Source organism: Dipodomys ordii, unplaced genomic scaffold, assembly GCF_000151885.1.
Source record: "Dipodomys ordii isolate 6190 unplaced genomic scaffold, Dord_2.0 Scaffold16, whole genome shotgun sequence".
NCBI classification, from domain to species: Eukaryota; Metazoa; Chordata; class Mammalia; order Rodentia; family Heteromyidae; genus Dipodomys; species Dipodomys ordii.
Genome location: NW_012267232.1, coordinates 5,641,556 through 5,662,821, shown reverse-complemented (window position 1 = coordinate 5,662,821; position 21,266 = coordinate 5,641,556). Strand labels below are relative to the sequence as shown.

The 21,266-nt window shown below is 41.2% G+C and overlaps 1 protein-coding gene across 1 annotated transcript in view; it reads right to left on the bottom strand.

Annotated features, from left to right (window-relative positions):
• Nin (ninein (GSK3B interacting protein)) overlaps positions 1-21,266 on the bottom strand; it is a 114,058-nt gene that overhangs the window by 48,434 nt on the left and 44,358 nt on the right. Inside the window, exons 6-11 of the mRNA XM_013012224.1 lie at positions 7,014-7,053; positions 5,544-5,734; positions 2,691-2,837; positions 1,677-1,844; positions 647-783; positions 137-277 (exon numbers count right to left, since the gene is read on the bottom strand). Coding sequence (XP_012867678.1) covers positions 137-277; positions 647-783; positions 1,677-1,844; positions 2,691-2,837; positions 5,544-5,734; positions 7,014-7,053 — 824 coding nt within the window. The remainder of the gene's footprint in view (positions 1-136; positions 278-646; positions 784-1,676; positions 1,845-2,690; positions 2,838-5,543; positions 5,735-7,013; positions 7,054-21,266) is intronic.

The window sequence follows — 21,266 nt, the reverse complement described above, 5'->3', positions numbered from 1 at the left end:
GTGTGTGTTGCCATCCTTTAGGCTTGGCCACACCAAAATCTCTACAGCCAGATATAGACAGGGCAGGCAGGTAGGCAACGCGCCCTGGGCCAGCAAGCTGGGCAAAGGACTCAACCTCTCACCCTGCCAGTCCCACCTGAGATTGTACTCATTCCTCCTTTCTATGGCTGCGTGGTGATCATCCACCTCTGAAGCCATCAGAGACTTGAGCTTCTCAGCCTTGTCCAGGTCTGATCGTAGCTTCTCTTTTTCTCTGACCACTTGGTCGACCCGTTCCCTAGAATCAGAAATAAACTGAGTTAATGGGAGACTGTTTCTAAGCAACAAGTTTCTAACAAAAAACAACAACAACAGAAAAAAAAACAAACAAACCAGTCTTGTCTGGCTTGCTTCAATTCAAACCCAAAACCAAGACAACAAAAACCTTCTTAAAACAAAAAGGGCATGCCATGATTCCTTAAAAAAAAAAAAAATCAATAAGCCAAGTTCTAATTTCCCCACAGTTTAAAGGAGACTTGTGCCGTGGGTAGATGAAGAGCAACAGCCACATTTGCACTTGGAATGGAAGGGTGCTCATGGAAGGCATCGCGAGGCTTGTAGATGGTGGGAGAGGGAATACAGCAGGCAAATCTTCTGCTCAACTCACAACAAATGCCGGATCTCAGCCTTGAAGCTGGCCAGAGCTGCCTGGTGAATGCCATTCTTGGTGACCAAAAGTTCATTTTCAAGAGCCAGTGTCAGTTCTGTCAAGTTAACATTTCCATCAAGCCCGAAATCCAAGGCCTAAAAAATAGAACATGATAGAATAAGTTTCAGACAGAATTTGTGAATTCTATCTTCTGAGATCAGAAAATGTGAAGATTATATAAACTCAGAGAACTGAACGTAGTTTAGAAACTCAATGCTTACATTTCTTTAGTGATTTCTCAGGAAGAATATTTAATCTAGAAGGTAACTAATTTATTTTTCAAATATAATTTTTTTTTCAAAATTCAAGTAAAATGATCATTTGTATTTTTACAAACAATACTATCTGGAGTTGAGCGTGGTGGTTTAAGCCTGTAATCCTAGCTGCTTGGAAGGCAGAAGCCAAGTGAATGAGTTCAAGGCTACTCTGGACAAAAAGAAGTTTGTGAAACTTCATCTCAACCCATTGCTGGGCAAGGTAGTGGGGCCAATTATGCCAGCTACAGGGAAAGCACAATGGCAGGGTGCGGTGGCCTATACCTGTCATCCCTACAGATACAGAGAAGCACAAGCAGGAGGATCAAAACCCAGACTGGTCCAATCATAAAGCAAGACCCTACCTCAAGAACAATGAATGTAGAAAGGGGCTAGAGATGTGGCTCAAGTGGTAGAACACCTGCCTGGAAAGCTTGAGGTCCACAGTTTAATCCCCACTATGGGAAAAAATTATCTGGGATTATAAACACACTGGTATAAATTTAATTCTTAACAACCAAGGGTCTGATAAGAGCCTTTCTCATGTTAATAATTTGGGGTTAAAATCACAGAAATGGGCCATTAGACTCCTGGAGAGACAAGGTAAGTCTCTGAGATCTTATGAACAGAATAATCATCAAGGAGAAATGGAACTAAATCAGAGGTATAAAAACAACAACAACCTTTTCAACCCTTCCCAAACGAGCTACTTTTCTCCCCTGTAAGCAACTCACCTTCAGTATCTCCTGGCTGTTCTCAATGCCCTCTTCCTGCCAAGTGTCCAGTATCCTCTCCACAGATGCATGGCCCATCCCATCATCCAGACAGGACAAGACACGAAAGCCAATGGTGCTTGTCTTCGCTGATGGGGTCATGGTACGACGTCCACTCTCATCAAAAGACTGGAGGAAGAAAGATGAGCAAGCTTAGCTGGACTGCAGGCATTTCACCTAGATTCTAGTCAAGACTGAAATTGGTCAGTCCTGACCTCAGAGGGAGCAGGGGAGGGGAAGAAGGAGTCATGCAGTGTCTTTGATTGGTCCCTGTTTCCCAATGAGTCAAGCCTAGAAAGTTTATTTAAAAGAATTGTTATGAGAGTTCTTTTTCATAGACAGACCACATCAGGCTTCTTCCGACCCTGAGCTGATGTCAAGAGGCATAATTATAGACCAGAGATATGGTTCAAACTCAAGGCCACAAGTTCAAATCCTGATAACAGCAATAATAGCAACAACAACAACAGTCAGAAGTATAAGGTTGAGCACTGGTGGCTCACACCTGCAATCTAGTTACTCAGGAGACTAAGACCTGAGGATCTTGGTTTGAAGCCAGTCTGGGCAGGAAAGTCTGTGAAACTCTTATCTCCAATTAACCACCAAAAAGCTAGAAATGGAGATGTGGCTCAGGTGGTAAAAAGGCAAAGCACAGTATCCAGGCCCTGAGTTCAAGCTCTAGTACCAGAACACACGCATGCATGTTTGTGCATGCAGACACAGACACAGACACACAGACACAGACACACACACAGACAAACACACACACACACACAGCATAATTAGGGCCATTCCATTCTAATTTATGGTCATTTCTTAAGCCCAGTCTTTCTTTCCTAATGGTTTAGTCTTCCTTATTCTCCTTGAGCTTTGTACTCTTTCCTTGGAATTTTGTTCAAAAAACAAATTAATACATTAGCAATTGTTAAATGAGTTTAACGTTTCTTTAAAAAATCTTCCCCGCTGGTTTCTCACCTGCATAGAGAGGTGCCTTTTCAGTTGTCTGTAAGGAGTAGATGCTGAAGGTGTAAGAGATTTTCCAGTTTTGAACAAACCATAGAAAAAATCTTCAACACTCATTGTGCCATCGGGACTGAGGTTATGAAATACTTCCTTAATCATCTAGAAAAACAGTAATCACATATTTTAAATACTTCACTCAAAATAATACATGCCCAAAGTATGTTCTGGCCAACAGAAATCAGAACCACTGTTGTTCCTAACACTATAGAATTATAACTTGATGTCCTTTTATTCTCAGTACATTGAATTTATTTCCCTCTATACACACTAAGGATAAAAAAATCCCTTTCTAACATCTCCAGACTCTTGATGCTAGGGATCATGAACCAATACCCCTAGAGGCCTGCAAGGTGGTGGAAACGGATGAAGTTTTAGGATATTGGGAAGTGGTAAGTTGACCATCAAGCCCAATACATGCATCCTGCCCTCCTCAAATGATCTAGATACATCTCTCCATCTGCCAGATGCAGCCAGATCTAGGGATTTATTTATTGGTTCATTCATTCATTCATTCATTTTTGCCAGTAGTAGGGCTTGAACTTAGGGCCTAGGTGCTGTCCCTGAGCTCCTTTTGCTCAAGGCTAATACTGTACCACTTTGAGCCATAGAACCACTTCTGAGTAGTTTATTGGAGATAAGAGTCTTACATACTTTCCTGCCTGGGTTGGCTTTAAACCGCCATCCTCAGATCTCAGCCTCATGAATAGCTATGATTACAGGCGTAGGCCACTGGTACCTGGCTGGGGATTTTTAGAAAACTCTCCCATTTGAAAATTGTGTGCCACAAAATTCCAATTCGTATGACATTGGGCCAATGTGTATGACATTGGGGTGGGAGTTTGCCATTCCTGCTCTCAGCTATCCTTACTTCTGGGAAGCAGAGGTGTGGTCCTAAGATAGTAATCCACTTCCTCCTCAGGAAGCAGTGGGTAACTGTGACCTAACTGTAGCTACAAAATAAAGGATGCCTGAAGTTTACATTGCTTTCACTTGTAAAATTCTTAGATCTCAAGTTCTTTGTTAATGACATCATTTTGAACTCCCAATTCCCTTGGTTTACAGCTAATAAAGTTCTACAGCTTCATGATTTTTCCTCTAAGACAAAACAATAACACAGAGTCAAAGGTATGTTCAGTGAGCAATCCTTTATGCATCTTTACACCAGGGGCAAAGAACTAAATGTGCTTCTCCTTGTCCTAGGTTTTAGGGTCGCTCTCTATGTTTGGCTGCCATTTATTGCAAGAATTGTTTTTAGATAAATAATCTAAGTTTGTGCAATATTTCTTGGGAAATGACCTGTGGTTCTGTGGACTGCCCAAGTTTATAAATTAGGAGAATGAATTAATCTGATGACTCTGAAAAATAAATGGTTACTGAGCTATCCATTGCAAAAGGTAGTCACAAAATATATGATGGTCACCTATAAAAGAGTGGATGCAAAAAAAAAAAACCCAAAAACAACCCAACAACTTTCCTTTCAGCCAGGCTACTTAGAAGCTTCTGAAGAGAAAACTTTCTTAGTTAGGAAAATAATACCACTTATTGCCTAAGTAGGCAGACAGTGTAGTTTCAAATATCATTTTAACCAAAGATCCAAGAGCTTCAACTGTAGCCCCAACCTCTAACTCTTTCTAATCCTTAGTCTTAGCTTTCTGAAAGATGTATCTTAAAATTAATTGTTTTCATTGGTTTAATGGCTATTCATACACTCATCCCTTAATTTTTCAGAAAATGTTAGCCGGGCACCAGTGGCTCATGCCTGTAATTTTAGCTACTCAGGTTGAGAGCTGAGGATTGATGTTTGAAGCCAGCCTGGGTAGGAAAGTCTGTGAGACTCTTATCTCCAACTAACCACCAAAAGCTGGAAATGGAGCTTTGGTTCAAGTGATACAACACCAGCTTTGAGAGAAAAAGCTGAGGGACAGTTCCCAGACCCTGAGACAAGTTCTAGTACCAACACAGAGAGAGAGAGAGAGAGAGAGAGACAGACAGACAGACAGACAGACACAGAAAGGGAGAAGGAGAGAGAGGGAAGGAAAGAGAGAGAGAGAGGCAGAGGGAGAGGGAGAGGGAGAAGGAGGAGAGGGAGAGGGGGATGAGGAGAGAGGAGAAAAGAGAAAAAGAAAAAAAGGAAATGTAAAGCAGGGAGTTTTACCAAATAAAATTATTTGAGGGGCTCTTTCAAGATTCTTTTTCGTACTTTCTAAACAACCAACCATCCTTTTCCATTTCCAAAAGAGCAAGAATGAGACCTAGAGTACCTGGCTGCTCTACATGTCCAAGGCTCTCTTTAGGTCACAAATGAACAGCCTGTTGATTCTCAGTGAGCAAGATTGTCCTGTATCTCCCTCCACCTCAGAACTAGAGATGACACTGGCTTTTCCAAAAAGACCCTAAACTTAGCAGCCTAGGCTTCAAAATAGTCCCCCACCTCAAATGTATGGCCCACCCTGCTTAATTCTTCCACACTCCCACGTCTTGCTCTGTGACTGACACCTCCATAAATACATCTGACGTGGTAGATGTGCTGAGCTAGCCTGTCCAGGCCTCTTGTAACATGTTAGCATAGCTATATGTTCCAAAAGGCTTGGCTATTCTAAACATTTATCTCCACAACACAACACTTTTTGAGAGACAAACTCTGATGAGTGACTTCTTAGGAAGAATGAAACTGGTCTCAGAGGCTGCAGGAAGCCATGATATGGCCATTCCCAGCCTGTGGCCAGCTAAGCCTTCCTGGTCATTAGCAGCCTACAGGTTCCTTCCTCATTGGTATTGCAGAATCAAACCCACTGCAGGCCTCACCTCTCCATCAACACTCTGCAAGCCATACTGCTCACAGATGGAGACCAGCTTCTTCCGGTTCAAGTGGCCGTCGCGGGTGATCCCCAGGTCTTCACAAACTTCTTGCAGTTTCTCTTCTATCCAGTCTTGAGGAGGAGAAGACCCACTCTGCGAGGCATTCAAGTCATCTGGGTTCCAAAACCTTAACTGGCCTGAAATCAAAACAGACACTGTATGGTCTCCCAAGGTATTGCAAAGAGAGGGCTTATTTGCAAAGGAACCTGTAGTTTTGGAAGAAAAAAAATTATATATATATATATATATATATATATATATATATGGGACTATAAATGTTGATCCCACTTGATTTGGTCTTGAGGTCCCAGTGTCATGGAATCATTGTTTTTTGTTTGTTTGTTTTTGGTGATAGGGGGCACAGACACTTTTTTTGCTAAATGGTAATCACACCTGAATAAGAAGCATTTCCTCCTCCAGAACAGCACACAGGGCCTGCTTTACTGCCGCTGAGAATGTAAGCTTAGGCTGCTGTGTGATTACCAGTTATCCTCAAGCTTTTTTTTGTTTGTTTGTTTTGGGTCCGGTCGTGGGGCCTGAACTCTGGGCCTGGGCGCTGTCCCTCAGCTCTTCAGCTCAAGGCTAGTACTCTACCACTTGAGTCACAGCGCCACTTCCAGCTTTTTTCTTTTTGCTTATGTGGTGTTGAGGAATTGAACCCAGGGCCTCATGCATGCAAGGCAAGCGCTCTACCACTGAGCCACCTTCCCAGACCCATGAAGGGTAAGTTTTGTATAGGAAAGATCCTTATCTACTTATTAAACCCTAAGCCTATCCTTTATTAAATGCCCTCACTGTAAGTTTTTCACATACATATCAATGTTTGTATAAGTCCTCACTTAAACATTAGAAAATTACTAGCACAATTCTGTGTGCCTGGATGAACTTTGAAGAGTTGAAGAGATCACTTAGTACCATTTTTGTTCTTTATAAACAGTAGTTAATCCAATTACTGCTCTGTCTTTCCATACTGGAGATCTAGAGACCCTGCTGTAATTACACTTAAACAGTTAATCCAGGTAGGCTGTGAGCTTGTTAATTGAACCTCATCACCCTCTAGTGGTCACAGGACAAACATGTTCTGCTTCTTAAGTACATTTGGTAACTTGCAAGGGACACATTTTAGTAGAATGCAATTAGGTTGATTGCTTACAAATCAATTTGAAAGTCTATATAGACAAAAATTAGTCCATAAGTGGAATGCTATGTTATAATTGCCACCTCTTGCATGGTGTTAATTAGGTGGATTAAAAAACTATGAGCATCGATTAGGAATGGATTTCTTGTTGTTGTAGATCCTGATATTAATTCCTGAGAGTATCTAGGGTAAGATGCAGGAAAGAATCAGAGTGCCCTAGGAATGACGGCCCCTGCCCCTTCCCTCCCCACAGGTACCAAGGAACAGCCAGCTCTTACCTTCTGCTTCGTACTCCTCGCTGCGTTGTGTCTTCCAGCGCTAGAAAAGGCACGGGAGATGATTAGTGTGTTTTTGAACTTCTTGAGAAAAAAAGTCTTATCAGTTCTCACACTACTCCATGGCTCTGAAATCACCACTTTGATGAGTCATGTGACTTTAGGACCCATCAATGCTTTTATCCAGGTGGATTTGCTTTAGTTACCCAGCCAATCAAGAAGGAATACCTACAAACAGACATTGTTATCTGCTGTGTTCACCAATACAGCACAGACTTATCAGAATCTCAACAAATGTATGTCCTTTGCATGTGCAAGGACATTTACCCCACAGCACAACCTGTTTACCTTATTCATGACCCAATCCAAGCTAGGTGTGAGCTGAGGTTCTTTTGGCAACCTAATCACATCCCTTCTTCTCCACCTTCTCAGTACTCCTACAGCTCTTCAGGGACAAGCATCTACAGAGATACCACAGCTCCTTGATTTCCTTAGAAGGCATTGCATATAGCACAGATTCCCCTCACTGTACTGAAAGTCTAGTGAAGAATGTCCAGACGACTCTTGCCAAACAGAAGGTGCCCAAAGGCTGTAACTTGGAATGTTTAAGTTCACCATCACATGAACAGATTAGAAATGCCAGTCACTAATATATATATAGATACTTGCATCAGTAAGGCCCTGTGTGATCTTCATTTTCCATAGTTTTGGTTTTTCTGTGGCTATAATTCATCAGTTCATTCAGCTCACATTTCTACACAGATACTGCCTGGATTAGTGGATGAAGAAGTCTGGGGGTGGCGGTAGGGAGGGTGCAGTGAAGTCAACAAGACTCCTTTGGTCTCTCAATAATCAATTCTGGTCAAATTCAACTGCTAATATGAAACTTTGCATCAAAGCTGGGCTCTGGTGTCCCATGCCTCTACTCCTACTCAGGAGACTAAGAGCTAAGCATCACAGCTCCAATCCAGCCTCAGCAGGAAAGACCATAGACTCTTACCTCCAATTACCCACCAAAAAGCCTAAAGTTGAGTTGTGGCTCAAGTGGTAAGCTAAGGAACAGTGTCCAAGTTCAAGTCCCAGTACCAGCACAAAGACAAACTTTCGATCAATAAAGTCCCATTAATAAAAGCATTCTGACTATGTGCCCTTCCATGTTTCTTTATCCAACAGAGACAATGAAAAGTGAATTAAATGTCTACCTTAGTTTGGCAATGAAAATTGTGAGAATTCATTATTCAGAATGTAAACAATCGAGTTAAACATATTTAAAAATAGTTTATTCACTATACACTATGTTGAAAGTGCTCTATACAACCTGTGGGCAGGGATAGGACAGAAAAACTGGAAGAGAGTGAGGGAAGGGGTGACATTGTTCAAAAAGAAATGTATTTATTACTTCACTTATGTAACTATAACCTCTCTGTACATCACCCTTATAATAATAAAAAAGAGCTTAAAAAGTTTTAAAAAACTCAACAGAGTTTTTTTTCATTATTTTTTCAACAGAGTTTTTTTTTATCTAACAACTATTGGATAAAATAAATCAAACTACAAGCAGGGATGGTGTGTGTGTGTGTATGTGTGTGTGTGTACCAGTTCTGGGCTTGAATACAGGCCTGGGCATGTCCTTGAGTTTTTGTACTCAAGGCCAGTGTTCTACCATTTGGGCCCACCTTCACCTCTGTTTTTTTTGGTGCTAAATTGGAGATAAGAGTCTGCTCACACCAGTGTCAAACTGCAATCTTCTGAGCTCAGTCTCCTGAGTAGCTATGATTACATGCATGAGCCACTAGTACCCCATTTGATTTTTTTTGTCTTAATTACAATATTATGGCTTGAACTAAGGGTCTCACACTTGCTCAAGCTTGTTTGTTCAGATGGTGCTCTATTACTTGAGCCATGCCTCCAGCTTGGCTTTTTGTTGGTTATTTTTGGAGATGCAGTCCCACAGACTTTTCTGCTCAGGTTGGCTTCAAATTACAAGTGTCTGGATTTCAATCTCCAGATCTGCTAGGATCTAGTGTGAATCAAACTTATCTGGCTCAGGAGAATTGGAGAAATGGATGTCAAGAATGCAGCTTTAATCTTTAGTAACAATTCCCAAAGCAACAAAGATGTGTGGGCAAATCAAAGTTGACTTATGTTTGTTCATTTATTTCTTAATGTGTGTTAATGTAGGAAGCAGTGAGTTCAGAGAACTAAGATTCCCCAAGAGACTGTTCCCAGGGTCTGAGGAGTCTGTGGAAATGGGTGCACATTTCTGATTCACTAAGACAATTCGTTCCTGCTGCTTTCTCTGCTCAGTTCTTACCCCTAACTAAGAGGGCCAATGTGGAGATTGCCTGGTGCTGAATCCTTGCTTACCTATTACCTTGGCCTTTGGCAAAAGTTTCTGATCTCTTTTGTCTCATTTATTAATTTATAAAGTGGGAATGAAGTAGCACAAATTTAGAAGAGCAAAAGTAAAGTGTTTACAACTATGCACCTGGCATATAGGAAACACTATAAAATGTTGTGGTGTTTACTGGCTATACGTATAGCTAATATAAACTAAATTTACAATTGCAGAATTTTTTTTCATTACTGTTCTTAGACTTAAATCATTCAACTGGTTAAGCTTGGGGAAAGTCTCTATTAGTCATAGAAATTTGTAAGAAAAATGACAATTCTTCCAATAAAAGGGACAAGTTATATGAGAGGCAACAAAATTAAAGCTGGAGGTATGGTCTAACAATAGAGCAACTGCCTAGCAAACATGAGGCCCAAAATTTAAACTCTGGTACTGAAAAAAAAAGAGAAATAATAAAATGTAATAAACTTAGGGAATGGTTTATCTTAACACCAAAGGTAAATTAAACCACCAAGGGAATCATAGTTATTCTTATTCAATTAATTCAACATAATTCAATTCAATTCAATCACAAGTTTAAAACAGGCCTGTTTTGATGTGATGGCTAACAACATAAATGGATATTATACTTTTGGCAATGAAATGGCTTTATGTATCAAAGCAACAGAAATGTTTATACTACTTCATCCAATAATTCCACTTGCTATCCAAAGACAAGAAAAAAATAAAAGAAAGAAAAACACCATATGCACAAATATGCACACAGCAACACTTTCTTAAACAATCAAGCATTGAAAACAACTTAGATATTCAACAATGGGGCATAAAGCATAATCATCATAATGAAGTCATTAAAAGTATACTGAAAACATCATGTGGAACCATGGAAAAACATCCTAATAAATGAAAAGGCCATAACAAAAACGTGACCTACGATTGACATTGGCAAAAAATATTTATACAAACAAAGACTGGAAGTAAATAATCAATAAAAATGGATATCTTTTCATTGAGGAACCGTGGGAGACACTTTTCTTTTACTTCTATTGTTATAAATGCTGTTTGTACAATACAAGTAGGCATGGCCTTTACTAGTTCTTTGCCCAACTGCTCTCAAATTCTAACCTAATTCCTGTAACTTGGGGGGGGGTCAAAAGGGGGCAGAGGCTCTCTCTCCCTTTGGCAAGCCCCACTCTCCAACACTGCGGCTCCCTCCTGTGCTGTGATGGATGGAGAAGCCTTGATGGGAAGCCCATGTGTGGCTCAGGTAGGAGAAGGGTCCTGCTTCCAAGGCCTCCAAGCTCAGTGATGTGGCAAGATCAGAGACTGTCATCTGACACCTACCTTGGGGACCATCTTGAGACAGTCCAACAATTCACACCAACTCTTAAGGCAAGTGGAAGTGGCCAGATAAAGGTTAATTAAATATATGCTAATCTCCAGCAGTAACAGTTTCCAAACATTCCCCAGGACTCTTTTTAAGAGTCTAGTTAGGCACATTCTGCTAGAAGCAGTAAGCTTATGTTAATGGCTATATTTTCATTCCAAGACACCCCAGATGGACATGGAGTGCATCACCCAGATACACTATGATTTTACTTTTCCACCACGGGTCTGTGCCTTTAATAATTGGGAGGGAGCGGGGAAGCACATGGTGGCTGAATGTTTATGATTAAATTGCGGGGTGTGGGGGGGGGAGATTCAATTCATTCACGGCTCATTTATTTTCATTTCTGCTGCCTGGAGCTGGAGGTTCCAATTAAAAAAGCTGAGAGAGAAGAAGGGGAAGGTAGGTTAGGAGGCTGGATGGATTAGATCATTCAGCTGCTGAAACAGCGCCAATATAAGGAGGTGCCACTCCAGAGCAAGCTTCTTTGATTGCTGATGGCTCCGGCAGAGTGGGGAAAGCCAGCAGGGTGGCATCTTGACAGGGGTCTGCCAGGAACCCTAGATGCAGTGTAATCACGAAAAAGCTCAGGAAGAGTGGGGAGGAAGGGGGAGCCTATTGCTGGAGTGCCCTCACAACAGTGAGTACAAAGAAAAGATTTTCATTTCTTCCCTTGGACATTACTGCAGGTACACGTTACCCTGCAAACTTCAGCTTCTCTTTGGCTCCTGAGGTGAAATCATCAAGTAGCTAAGCACTGGGCCTGGTGGAGACCAGCTTAATTACTTCCTGGGACCCCCCCCCCTTGGTACCTTCCTTCACCTGTGAGACAGGGATGGCATCTGAATGGAACAGGGAGGTGCACTTGGCACTTAAGAGCTCAATTCTTGCTATTGGTTCAGCCACAAGGAGGTACTTAGGGTTGGAACTCTTCACCTTTCTACTGATTAAAAAAATCAGTATGGTGATTTGGGACAAGTAACTAATCACATGTGCCTCAGTGTCTCCCAGGGGTAAGAGAACAGCAATACCAAAAGTGCACTTTGTATCTGGAAAGTATTTTGTCTCTGGAATCATACCTGGTATGACTTAAGTGCTAAGCATCTGTGAAGGAAGGAAGCATTAGTTACTATTCCTGTTACAAGCATGTACCAAAAAAAACCCCCCAAAACAAAACAAAACAAAACCCAAGTTTAAACTTAGGGACCATGCAGCAGAAGGAAACAGTAGACAGTCCAGGGTCAGCCTGAAAACTGACCCAGAAGAGATTCTTAAAAAAAAAAAATCTATAGCTTTGATACACTAATTGGCTTGCTTTAATCATTTCACAATGTACATCTTATGAAAACATCCTGTTGGAAATTTCTGCTTTATTTTATTGTGTTATTGGTGTTAGCCCAGATATTTACATAGACAAAGTCCACAGATTATTGGTGGCTTTACTGGGAATAAAAATCCAAATTGCAGTCATACATTTGACATTTTAGAATCTGTTTTTAAAATTCTGTCATTGATGGTGAAGATGCACTTAATTATACTTTAATAAAAATGGAAGAGAAAAAAAAATCACAGCTTTGACATGGTGAAGGTGATGAAGCGATTAACTTTTGAAGCCATTTAGGATCTCAGCCTCCCCTGGGGACCAGTATTCCCTGGGCAGCCACAGCTGGCAGCGGCTGCCCTATGCCTTCTCATTACCATACCAGGTGGACTGGCCAACTGACCCATTGAGAGAAAACCAGCAGAGGGTCAGAGGTTGCCGAGCCCCACAGTGGCAGCTTCAGAAACAGCTGCCCTCCCCCTTAGGCAAACAAAGGAAGTTCCTACACCCACCCCAAGGGTGGAGTCTCTCCATGTCACACTGACCATTGAGGCCAGCTCTGGGGTTGACCTACAGCTGCTCAAGAGTGCCCTGCCACATATCAGCCACACAAGCCACACTAGTTTGGGGAATATTTTCTTTGGAGGGACACCTGCTTTGGTGGACTTTGGAGCAGATGGCCTAAGTCTCTCCAGAACCCCAGATCTTCCAGTACCAAGGCCAGACCAGCATCTGCAGCCTTTGGGCCTGGCACAGACTGGGTCCACAATAGCCCAGCCACCACCTCCACAAGCCATCTGCTCCAATGGAGACCTTTGTGTACTACAGAATGTATGGCTAATTAAAATGATTATGAGGGCACATGAGAGGCCATTCCTCCCCCAGCAGAAGTGGCTGGACTGACCTCTGCAGCCAGGGAACCTGAAGCAGACTTTCTTTTCTTTCTTTCTTTCTTTTTTCTTTCCTTCTTTCTCTTTCTTTTTATTTTTTTCCAAATTTTTTATTGTGATTACGTGGTTACATAATTTCCCAAATGTCACAGTATTGTGGGCTAGTGATGCTTAGTTAAAGTCACAAACACATTCTAACCTTCTTGGAGCAAATTGTCTATCATGGTCTATAACATTTATGAGTTCTATGAGCTTTGCAATACAGTTATTTCTTCCACATTGGGTGATATGTACATTTCTTTTGGTTTGCATAGCATCAGCTGTTCCCTCTTTCCCGCTTGTTCCCTCCCTCCCATCCCTCCCATTGTGTTGCTTAGTTCATTTTGGTCAACGTCCAGTGCAGCTGATGGGTCCCGCTGGCTGGTGTATGTTTTTCCCTGATTGCCTCTAGTTCTGTGTCGTCCTCCTAGTTTCCCTCCAGTGTGCACATATATAACATATATGTGATCAGCAGAAGGGGGTTATTTAGTAGTGATTGGACCAGATGAGTGGAAGTTCTTTGTTTCTTAAGTCCTGTTAATTTTGTCTTATCACCTAACATTTTGGATTTAACATCCACTTATCAGGGAGACCATGTGCGGTTTGTCTCTTTGCACTTGGCTTACCTCATGCAACATGATTTCTTCTAGCTCCATTCATTTTCCTGCAATCTCTTTCTTTCTCTCTATTTTTTTTCTGAAAGGGCCCTTCCTCCCTGCCTCCCTCCCTCCATCCCTCCCTCCCTCCCTCCATCCCTCCCTCCCTCCCTCCCTTCCTTCTTTCCTTCCTTCCCTACTTCCTTCCTTCCTTCCTTCCTTCCCTCCTTCCCTCCCTCCTTCATTCCTTCCTTCCCTCCCTCCTTCATTCCTTCCTTTTTTTCTTTTCTTTTTTTTTCTTTTTTTCTGAAAGGGCCCTGTAAGCCTAGAGAGAAGGAAATTTGCTAGAAAGACAAAGCTCCCCACACATACTGAGCTGGGTGCTCCATTTGAAAAGGGGAATACAAAGTTGTAAAGGTCGTTTTTTGACAGAACACCTTGTACTTCTCATTGTTGCAATGGGTCCACCTGTATCCCTAAACGGGAGTGTGGAGGGTGTGGGGGGGTGTGTTGGGGGAGATGGGAAGGGATGGTAAGGGGAAACAAAAGAGGAGGCAACAATGCTTGATAAGAAATGTACTCATAACCTTGCTCATGTGATTGTAACCCCTCTGTATGGTATTTTCACAATTAAAAAAAAAATATAATTTAGCAATGTATAGAAAATCTTTGGAAAAATAACTGTTTGATGGAAACTTTAGGACTTTTAAAAATAGGACAACCACGGTGCGTTTGGCTCACAGTCCTAACTACTGTGGAGGCCCCATCTCTCAGTGGGTGCTAAGAGCTGAGTTCACCCAGGGGGGCTGGCTATTGTTTCAGAAACACACTTCTCTGGATAGAGACTCATTTACCACTCTGCTGCTTTTGAAGGCAAGGGCAAAGGAGGATATGACAACCCAGATCCCAGTCTCTCTGTTCTGAACCCAGGAATGGCTGTTGCACTGCAATGCAAATCCGTGCCTTTATCTTCTAAAGCAATTAAATGCTACAAGTGAGTGCTGGGCTGGGGATAATTGGAATTAATGAATAATATTTAAATGCACATACATTTACATGAATCCTACTATATTGCCCCAAAACAGTCCTCAAATCTGCAGGAGTGGGGAATGTAGAATTTGCTTTGCTGTCTTAGTTTCTAGTTAGAAAGTTGTTTTGTTGATCTGGAAGGCAGTGGGGGTAGGGACTGGACAACCAGAAAATTCTTTCTGGGATCAGGCCAGGACACTATGGCATGCAAGTCTTGTTAGAACAAGAGGCATCTTATTAGCTTTGAAGGAGTTTCTTAGATCACACCCAAGTCATCTACAATTGTATCTTAACTAAGTGCTTTCCTCTCTGGGAATAGCCAGATGATCTAATTAGGATTTTAAAACTATAAAGAGAAAGACTGAAATGCCATTAATAAAAACATCTACCCTGAGGATATCACAGTGCTTGAGTGGAAACATATCTACCAATACTGAAACTGCTTGCTTTTTCTTTCTTTTTTCTTTTTTTTAAACTATTTTTTATTATTATCTTTAAGTAGTTGTACAAAGAAGTTCCCATTCTAAAAACAGATATGAGTACAAAGTGTCTGACAACATTGCCACCCATCTCTCTTAATCCATCCCTTCTCTCACTTTTTTTCTCTTTAATTGTGATTAGGTGACTACATAAATTTCACATATTTCATAGTATTGTGGAATAGTGGTACTTAGAGTCACAAACATATTTTAATTTTCACAAGGCAAATTGTCATTATCATGGTCTATACAGTTTGTGAATTCTATGAGCTTTGACATTACAAGTTATTTTTTTTCCACTTCAGGTGATGTTTATATTTCTTTCCTCTGCTTAGAGTGGGCTGTTCCCACTTATTCTGTTCCTCCTCCTGGCTTCCCTCTGTTGCGTGCATATATCTACCATATATGGTCTAGAACATGGAGTCATTCAGCAATGATATGACAAAATGGGTGGCTGTCTTTTGTTTCTTGAGTTCTGTTTGCCATATCTTCTTGTATTTTGGCTTTAGCATCCACATATTAGGGAGACCAAGTGCCATTTGTCTCTTTGTTCTTGGCTTATTTTGCTCAAAATAATCTGCTCTAGTTCCATCCATTTCCCTGCAAATGCCATTATTTTGTCCTTTTTAATGGCTGCATAATATTCCATTGTATATAGGTACCACAATTTTTGGATCCACTCATCAGTAGTGGGGCTTCTGAGTTGTTTCCAAATCTTGGCTATTGTGAACAGTGCTGTAATAAACATGTCTTTGTATACTGGTTCCTGTTGCTCAGGGTAGAATGCCTAGGAGTGGTATGGCTGGGTCATAGGGGAGGTCTATATTTAGCTTGCTGAGGTACCTCCAGACTGTTTTCCAAAGTGGTTGTATTAGTATACATTCCCACCAGCAATGCAGTAGGGTTCCTCTTTCGCCGCATCCCCTCCAGCATTTGTCGTTGGCTGACTTTAGGATTTGAGCCATTCTGCTGGGGTAAGGTGGTATCTCAGTGTTGTTTTTATTTGCATTTCCTTTATAGCCAGGGATGATGAACATTTCCTCATGTGTTTCTTTGCTATTTTTATCTCTTCTTCTGAGAAGTCTCTCTTTAGTTCCCTTGCCCATTTCATGATTGGTTTGTTAGACTTGTGAGGGGTTAGTTTCTTGAGTTCCCTGTATATAATGGATATTAACCCCTTGTCTGATATATTGCTGGTAAATATTTTTTCCCAATTAGATGGCTGTCTTTCTAGTTTGGTTGTTATTTCTTTGTCTGTGCAGAAGCTTTTTATTTTAAGGTAGTCCCATTTGTCGAGTCTCTCTCCAACTTGTTGTGACCCTGGGACTCTGGTCAGGAAGTTCTTGCCTGTGCCTATTAGTTCAAGTGTCTCTCCTATTCTGTCCTGCAGTAGTTTCAGAGATTCAGGTTTAATGTTAAGGTCTTTAATCCATTTTGAGTTGATGTTGGTGCATGGTGAGAGGCTAGGGTCCACTTTCATTTTTCTGCATGTGGCCACCCAGTTTTCCCAGCACCAGTAGTTAAAGAGATTATGATTCTTCCACTGTATGTCTTTGGCTCATTTGTCAAATATCATCTGATTGTACATGTAAGGCTTTATTTCTGGGTCCTCTAGTCTGTTCCATTGGTTTTCGGGTCTCTTTTTGTACCAGTACCAAGCTGTCTTTGTTATGGTTCTATAGTAGAGCTTGAAATTCGGTATTGTGATCCCTCCTGTGTTATTTCTTTTGCCTAGAACTGCTTTGGCTATTCTAGGTCTTTTGTTGTTCCATTTGAGCTTTTGGACTGTTTTCTCTATTTCAGTAAAGTACGTCATTGGGATTTTAATGGGAATTGCATTGAATGTGTATATCAATTTTGGCAGTATAGCCATTTTCACTATGTTAATTCTGCCTATCCTGGAACATGGGAGATCTTTCCATTTCCTGGTATCCTCTATGATTCTTTTTTTTTTAGGCTTTTATAGTTTTCATGAAATAGATCCTTTACATCTTTGGTAAGGTTAATTCCTAGATACTTTATTTTTTTGAGGTTATTATGAATGGGGTTATTTACTGCTTGCTTTTTCAAAGACTGGGATAAAAAGAAATGGAGTGGCAATAATGGGGGGTTGGGGGTATTCCAACTACAAAATATCTGAGCAGAACTCTCAGTTATTAAGAAGTTTGTTCTGGAATTGGCTCTTGACTCTATACAACATAAATGAATAATTCATGAGTTATGCACACATGGAAATGTGGTAAGTCAACTTCACACTTCTTGGACATTTGATTTCGTATAAGGGAACAAATATCAGTTTGTTGTTTGGATTTTTTTAAGGGGAGAGTGACTAAACCACCCCACTCCTGAGTCTCCATACAAGGCTTGGGTTTGCTTGTCCATCTTTGGCAAGTGTGGCAAAGCACTCCCAGTTTTCTCTCAGGTTTTCAATGTGCAGTGTTCAAGCCAATGGTTTTGACTTACACTCCTACTGTCTGTCCACAGCTGAAGAAATCATTGTTCAAAGCCCCTTGTTCTTGATAAGGATCTTACTAGTCCTGATTTAGTCCCTGTAGAAAAAACCAGTTAACAACGTGTTGCCTGTTTTCAACCAGGTCAGAAAGCAACGTGGCCCTGCCCCAATTGTATTAATTACACAGTCTTTCCTACCAGCTCTGAAGAATGGAGAATAGAACTGAAAATGTGTTTGGTTTTCCCCTTCCACATACTCAGAAGAAATGTGAGCATAAAAGTTGAGGTTATTTCCATAACCACTGCATATAAGAGAAGGGAGGAAAATAGAAGCATGCAAAGTTAAAGTCTCACTTAATGAAATCCAACAAAAAACCAGAGCCAATCCCAACCTTCCCTCTGCTCACACCTTTGGTCAGAGCAAAGACTGTGCCCTTTTTTGGCCTTAATTCAGAATAGAATGTCTTGTTGAATTGACTTGAATGAAAATGATCCCATGGAAAAAGAAAAAGAAAACTGGCCACTTTCCTCTCAATAGCACCTGAGATGAGTGGTTGGACTCCCAAGGGATCCATCTGCCAGGTAAACACACTAAATTGGACAGTGAAAGCCCACTGTGGCCCACGGGTGGGGCCTCCCTATCACCTGTGAATTAGCACATTCTGCTGCAGCCTTTCCAGATGAAATTCTAAGTCACTGCTCATTACTGCTGAAAATTTTACAAGACTACTGTAGCTTCCCCTAGGAACACACAGAATATCTCTATTGCCTTGTAAACTAAACCTTGTGGGGGGGGGCAAGCTTAATAGCTAGGGTAGATATTTTCTCTTTCAGCAGAAATGAATCAAATTGCCTAATAAAAGCTCTGGGGGTACAGAGGTGGGGAGAAAATGGGGACTATTAAGATGTTTATAATTTATGTGTAGGCTCACATATAATGGGTTGAAACAAAAGTCTCACATGACGGAAAAGACTTTGTATCAAGGTTTATTCCTATAGATTCTATGTGGGGGAAGAAACCTCCTGGCAGGCCATCAGCAACCTGTGATAACCTGTGTTTATCAGCTGGAGACCCTCACAGAGTCACCAGATGAGTTCCAAGTTAATCATGACTAATGAAGCCTGAAATATGAATTTAGCTGCGTCAAAGCAATCTTTGTAAGAGCCTCATTTACACTCAGCTGTATTTTTAGATGTTTTCTAGAAAGGGAAAGAAAGAATAGAGTTCCAGAGAAGCTCCAGTAAACCACCAATCATTTTGGTGTTATAGTTAGAAAAGAGGATCTGCCGGGCGCTGGTGGCTCACGCCTGTAATCCTAGCTACTCAGGAGGCTGAGATCTGAGGATCGCGGTTCAAAGACAGCCCGGGCAGGAAAGACCGTGAGACTCCTATCTCCAATAAACCACCAGAAAACCGGAAGTGGCACTGTAGCTCAAATGGTAGAGCGCTCGCCTTGAGCTGAAGAGCTGAGGGACAGCGCCTAGGCCCGGAGTTCAGGTCCCACGACCAACAAAAAAAAAGAAAAGGGGATTTCCCAAGTAAGAATGCAGAGCGCGCACCCACCCACCCACACACACACACACACACACACACGCACGCACGCACACACACACACACAGAGTGAACCAGTAACCTAGGAGCCTGGGGATGAATTCTCATCATCCCATAGCAACCTCCCTACCATAGAGGAAAGGGGAGGAATGATAACTTTGTTTTTCTAAACTGCTTGCTAACTCTTCTGAGAGGATGAGTTCCTCGCTGGAATCAAGCCACTAGGAGATGGCATTGACAGGAGCTTATGACAGTTTCAGTCTACCTCCCACCCTCCTAAGTCCTTAGGCAAATAAAGTTACTATTTGATTAACCTTGGTGCAAATATTGGTTTCCTATTGGGTAGCAACCACCAGATCTCCCCCTGTTCAACACCTGACAGAAAATCTGATCCATGTATTGTCTCTACCAAGAAACTCTGGGCTGGTGTGGTAGCACACACCAATAATCCCAGACCTTAGGAGGCAGAATTAGGAACATCATAAATTTCAGGTTAGCTGTTTTTTTTTTTTTTTGTTATTGTTGTTTTACAATACCTTTCTCAAAAGAATCAAGATGCATGTGCATATGATCATATAAAAGAATGCTTATTGAACTCCAAGAAATGGAAACAAGAGGTTTTTTAAAAATTTTTTTTACTATTTTTCCCTTTGTTGTTTTTCCACTTTTGTCACTTTAAAAAAAATTTCTGTACCTTTTGTCTTGTATGCTAGTTTGTCTGATTTGGGGAGGTGAAGGGGAAATATAGAAAGAGAAGGACAGACAGTGAACTAATTCAGCAGTGATACTCACAAGATACTATGTTGGAAATGAACTACACAACTTGTAGGAGAGGGGGGACAGGAGGGAACAAATTGGGAGAAAATGAGGGAGGGGTGTCACTGTTCAAAAAGAAATGTATTCAATACCTGACTTACATAAATGTAACCCTTCTGTACATCACCTTTACGGTACATTTTTTTTTTTAAGAAGCAAGATGAAACCAGGCACTGGTGGCATAAGAGGCTGAGATCTGAGGATCAAGGTTCAAAGCAAGCCTAGACAGACAAATCCCTGAGATGCTTATCTCCAATTAAGCATCAAAAAAGCAGAAATAGAGCCATGGCTCAAGTGGTAAAGCATCAGTCTTGAGCAAAAAAAATCTAAGCAAACACACAAGGCCATGCATTCAATCTCCAGTATCAGCAGCAACAACAAAAAGAATGAAAAGAAACTCTCAATAGCCACATTAGGAAAAATCAGACACATCTAGGACAATAGAAACTCTAGTCCTCATACAAGCTAAGAATCCCACATTCCCACAAGCCAAGATCTGGATGCTAAAGGGAACCCCACAAGCAAATCTAAGAAGACTGTCCCCCAACATATCCTTTACAAGCAGCCTGGCTTTCTTTAAACTTGGTTTCCAACTCTTATCTTTACATATATGTGAAACCAACCTCTCACTTTCAAGCAGTAAATCTTAGTAGATATGCCATAACAAGTATATAAGAACAAGGTTTCCAGCCAATTAGCTCTAACCAAGAACTTGTTGGGTATCTCCAAGGGTGATTAGACACTATCATATAAAAACCTAAGTAACCACGACAGTTCTTTGCATCAAATAAAAAAATTTAGAAAAGCTAGAGAAATAACATCTTTTAAAATTTTTTTTTTGGTCCGGTCGTGGGGCCTGAACTCTGGGCCTGGGCGCTGTCCCTCAGCTCTTCAACTCAAGGCTAGCACTCTACCAGTTGAGCCACAGTGCCACTTCCAGCTTTTTTCTTTCTGCTTATGTGGTGCTGAGGAATCGAACCCAGGGCCTCAGGCATGCAAGGCAAGCGCTCTACCACTGAGCCACCTTCCCAGCCCAAGAAATGACATCTTAAAGTCTTGAGACATTATAGTCTTTTTTTTTTTTTAAGAAAGAAAATATCTTGAATACCTTGCATACTACTTGGGCTCTGAAACAAAATTTATGTAAGAAAATGTCATCTTTCCTGACAGCCAGATAAATATGGTACTATGAATACTGCATTACCTGAAGTATGCAAATTACTTGCCTCTCTGAAATCATGGGTGTAATTAATTTTTGTGCATGTGAGAGCAGTGTTTTCCTCAGAAAGATTCCTACTAGAATTTGTCCAAGGGACCCAAGAATTGAAGGGATTATTATTATT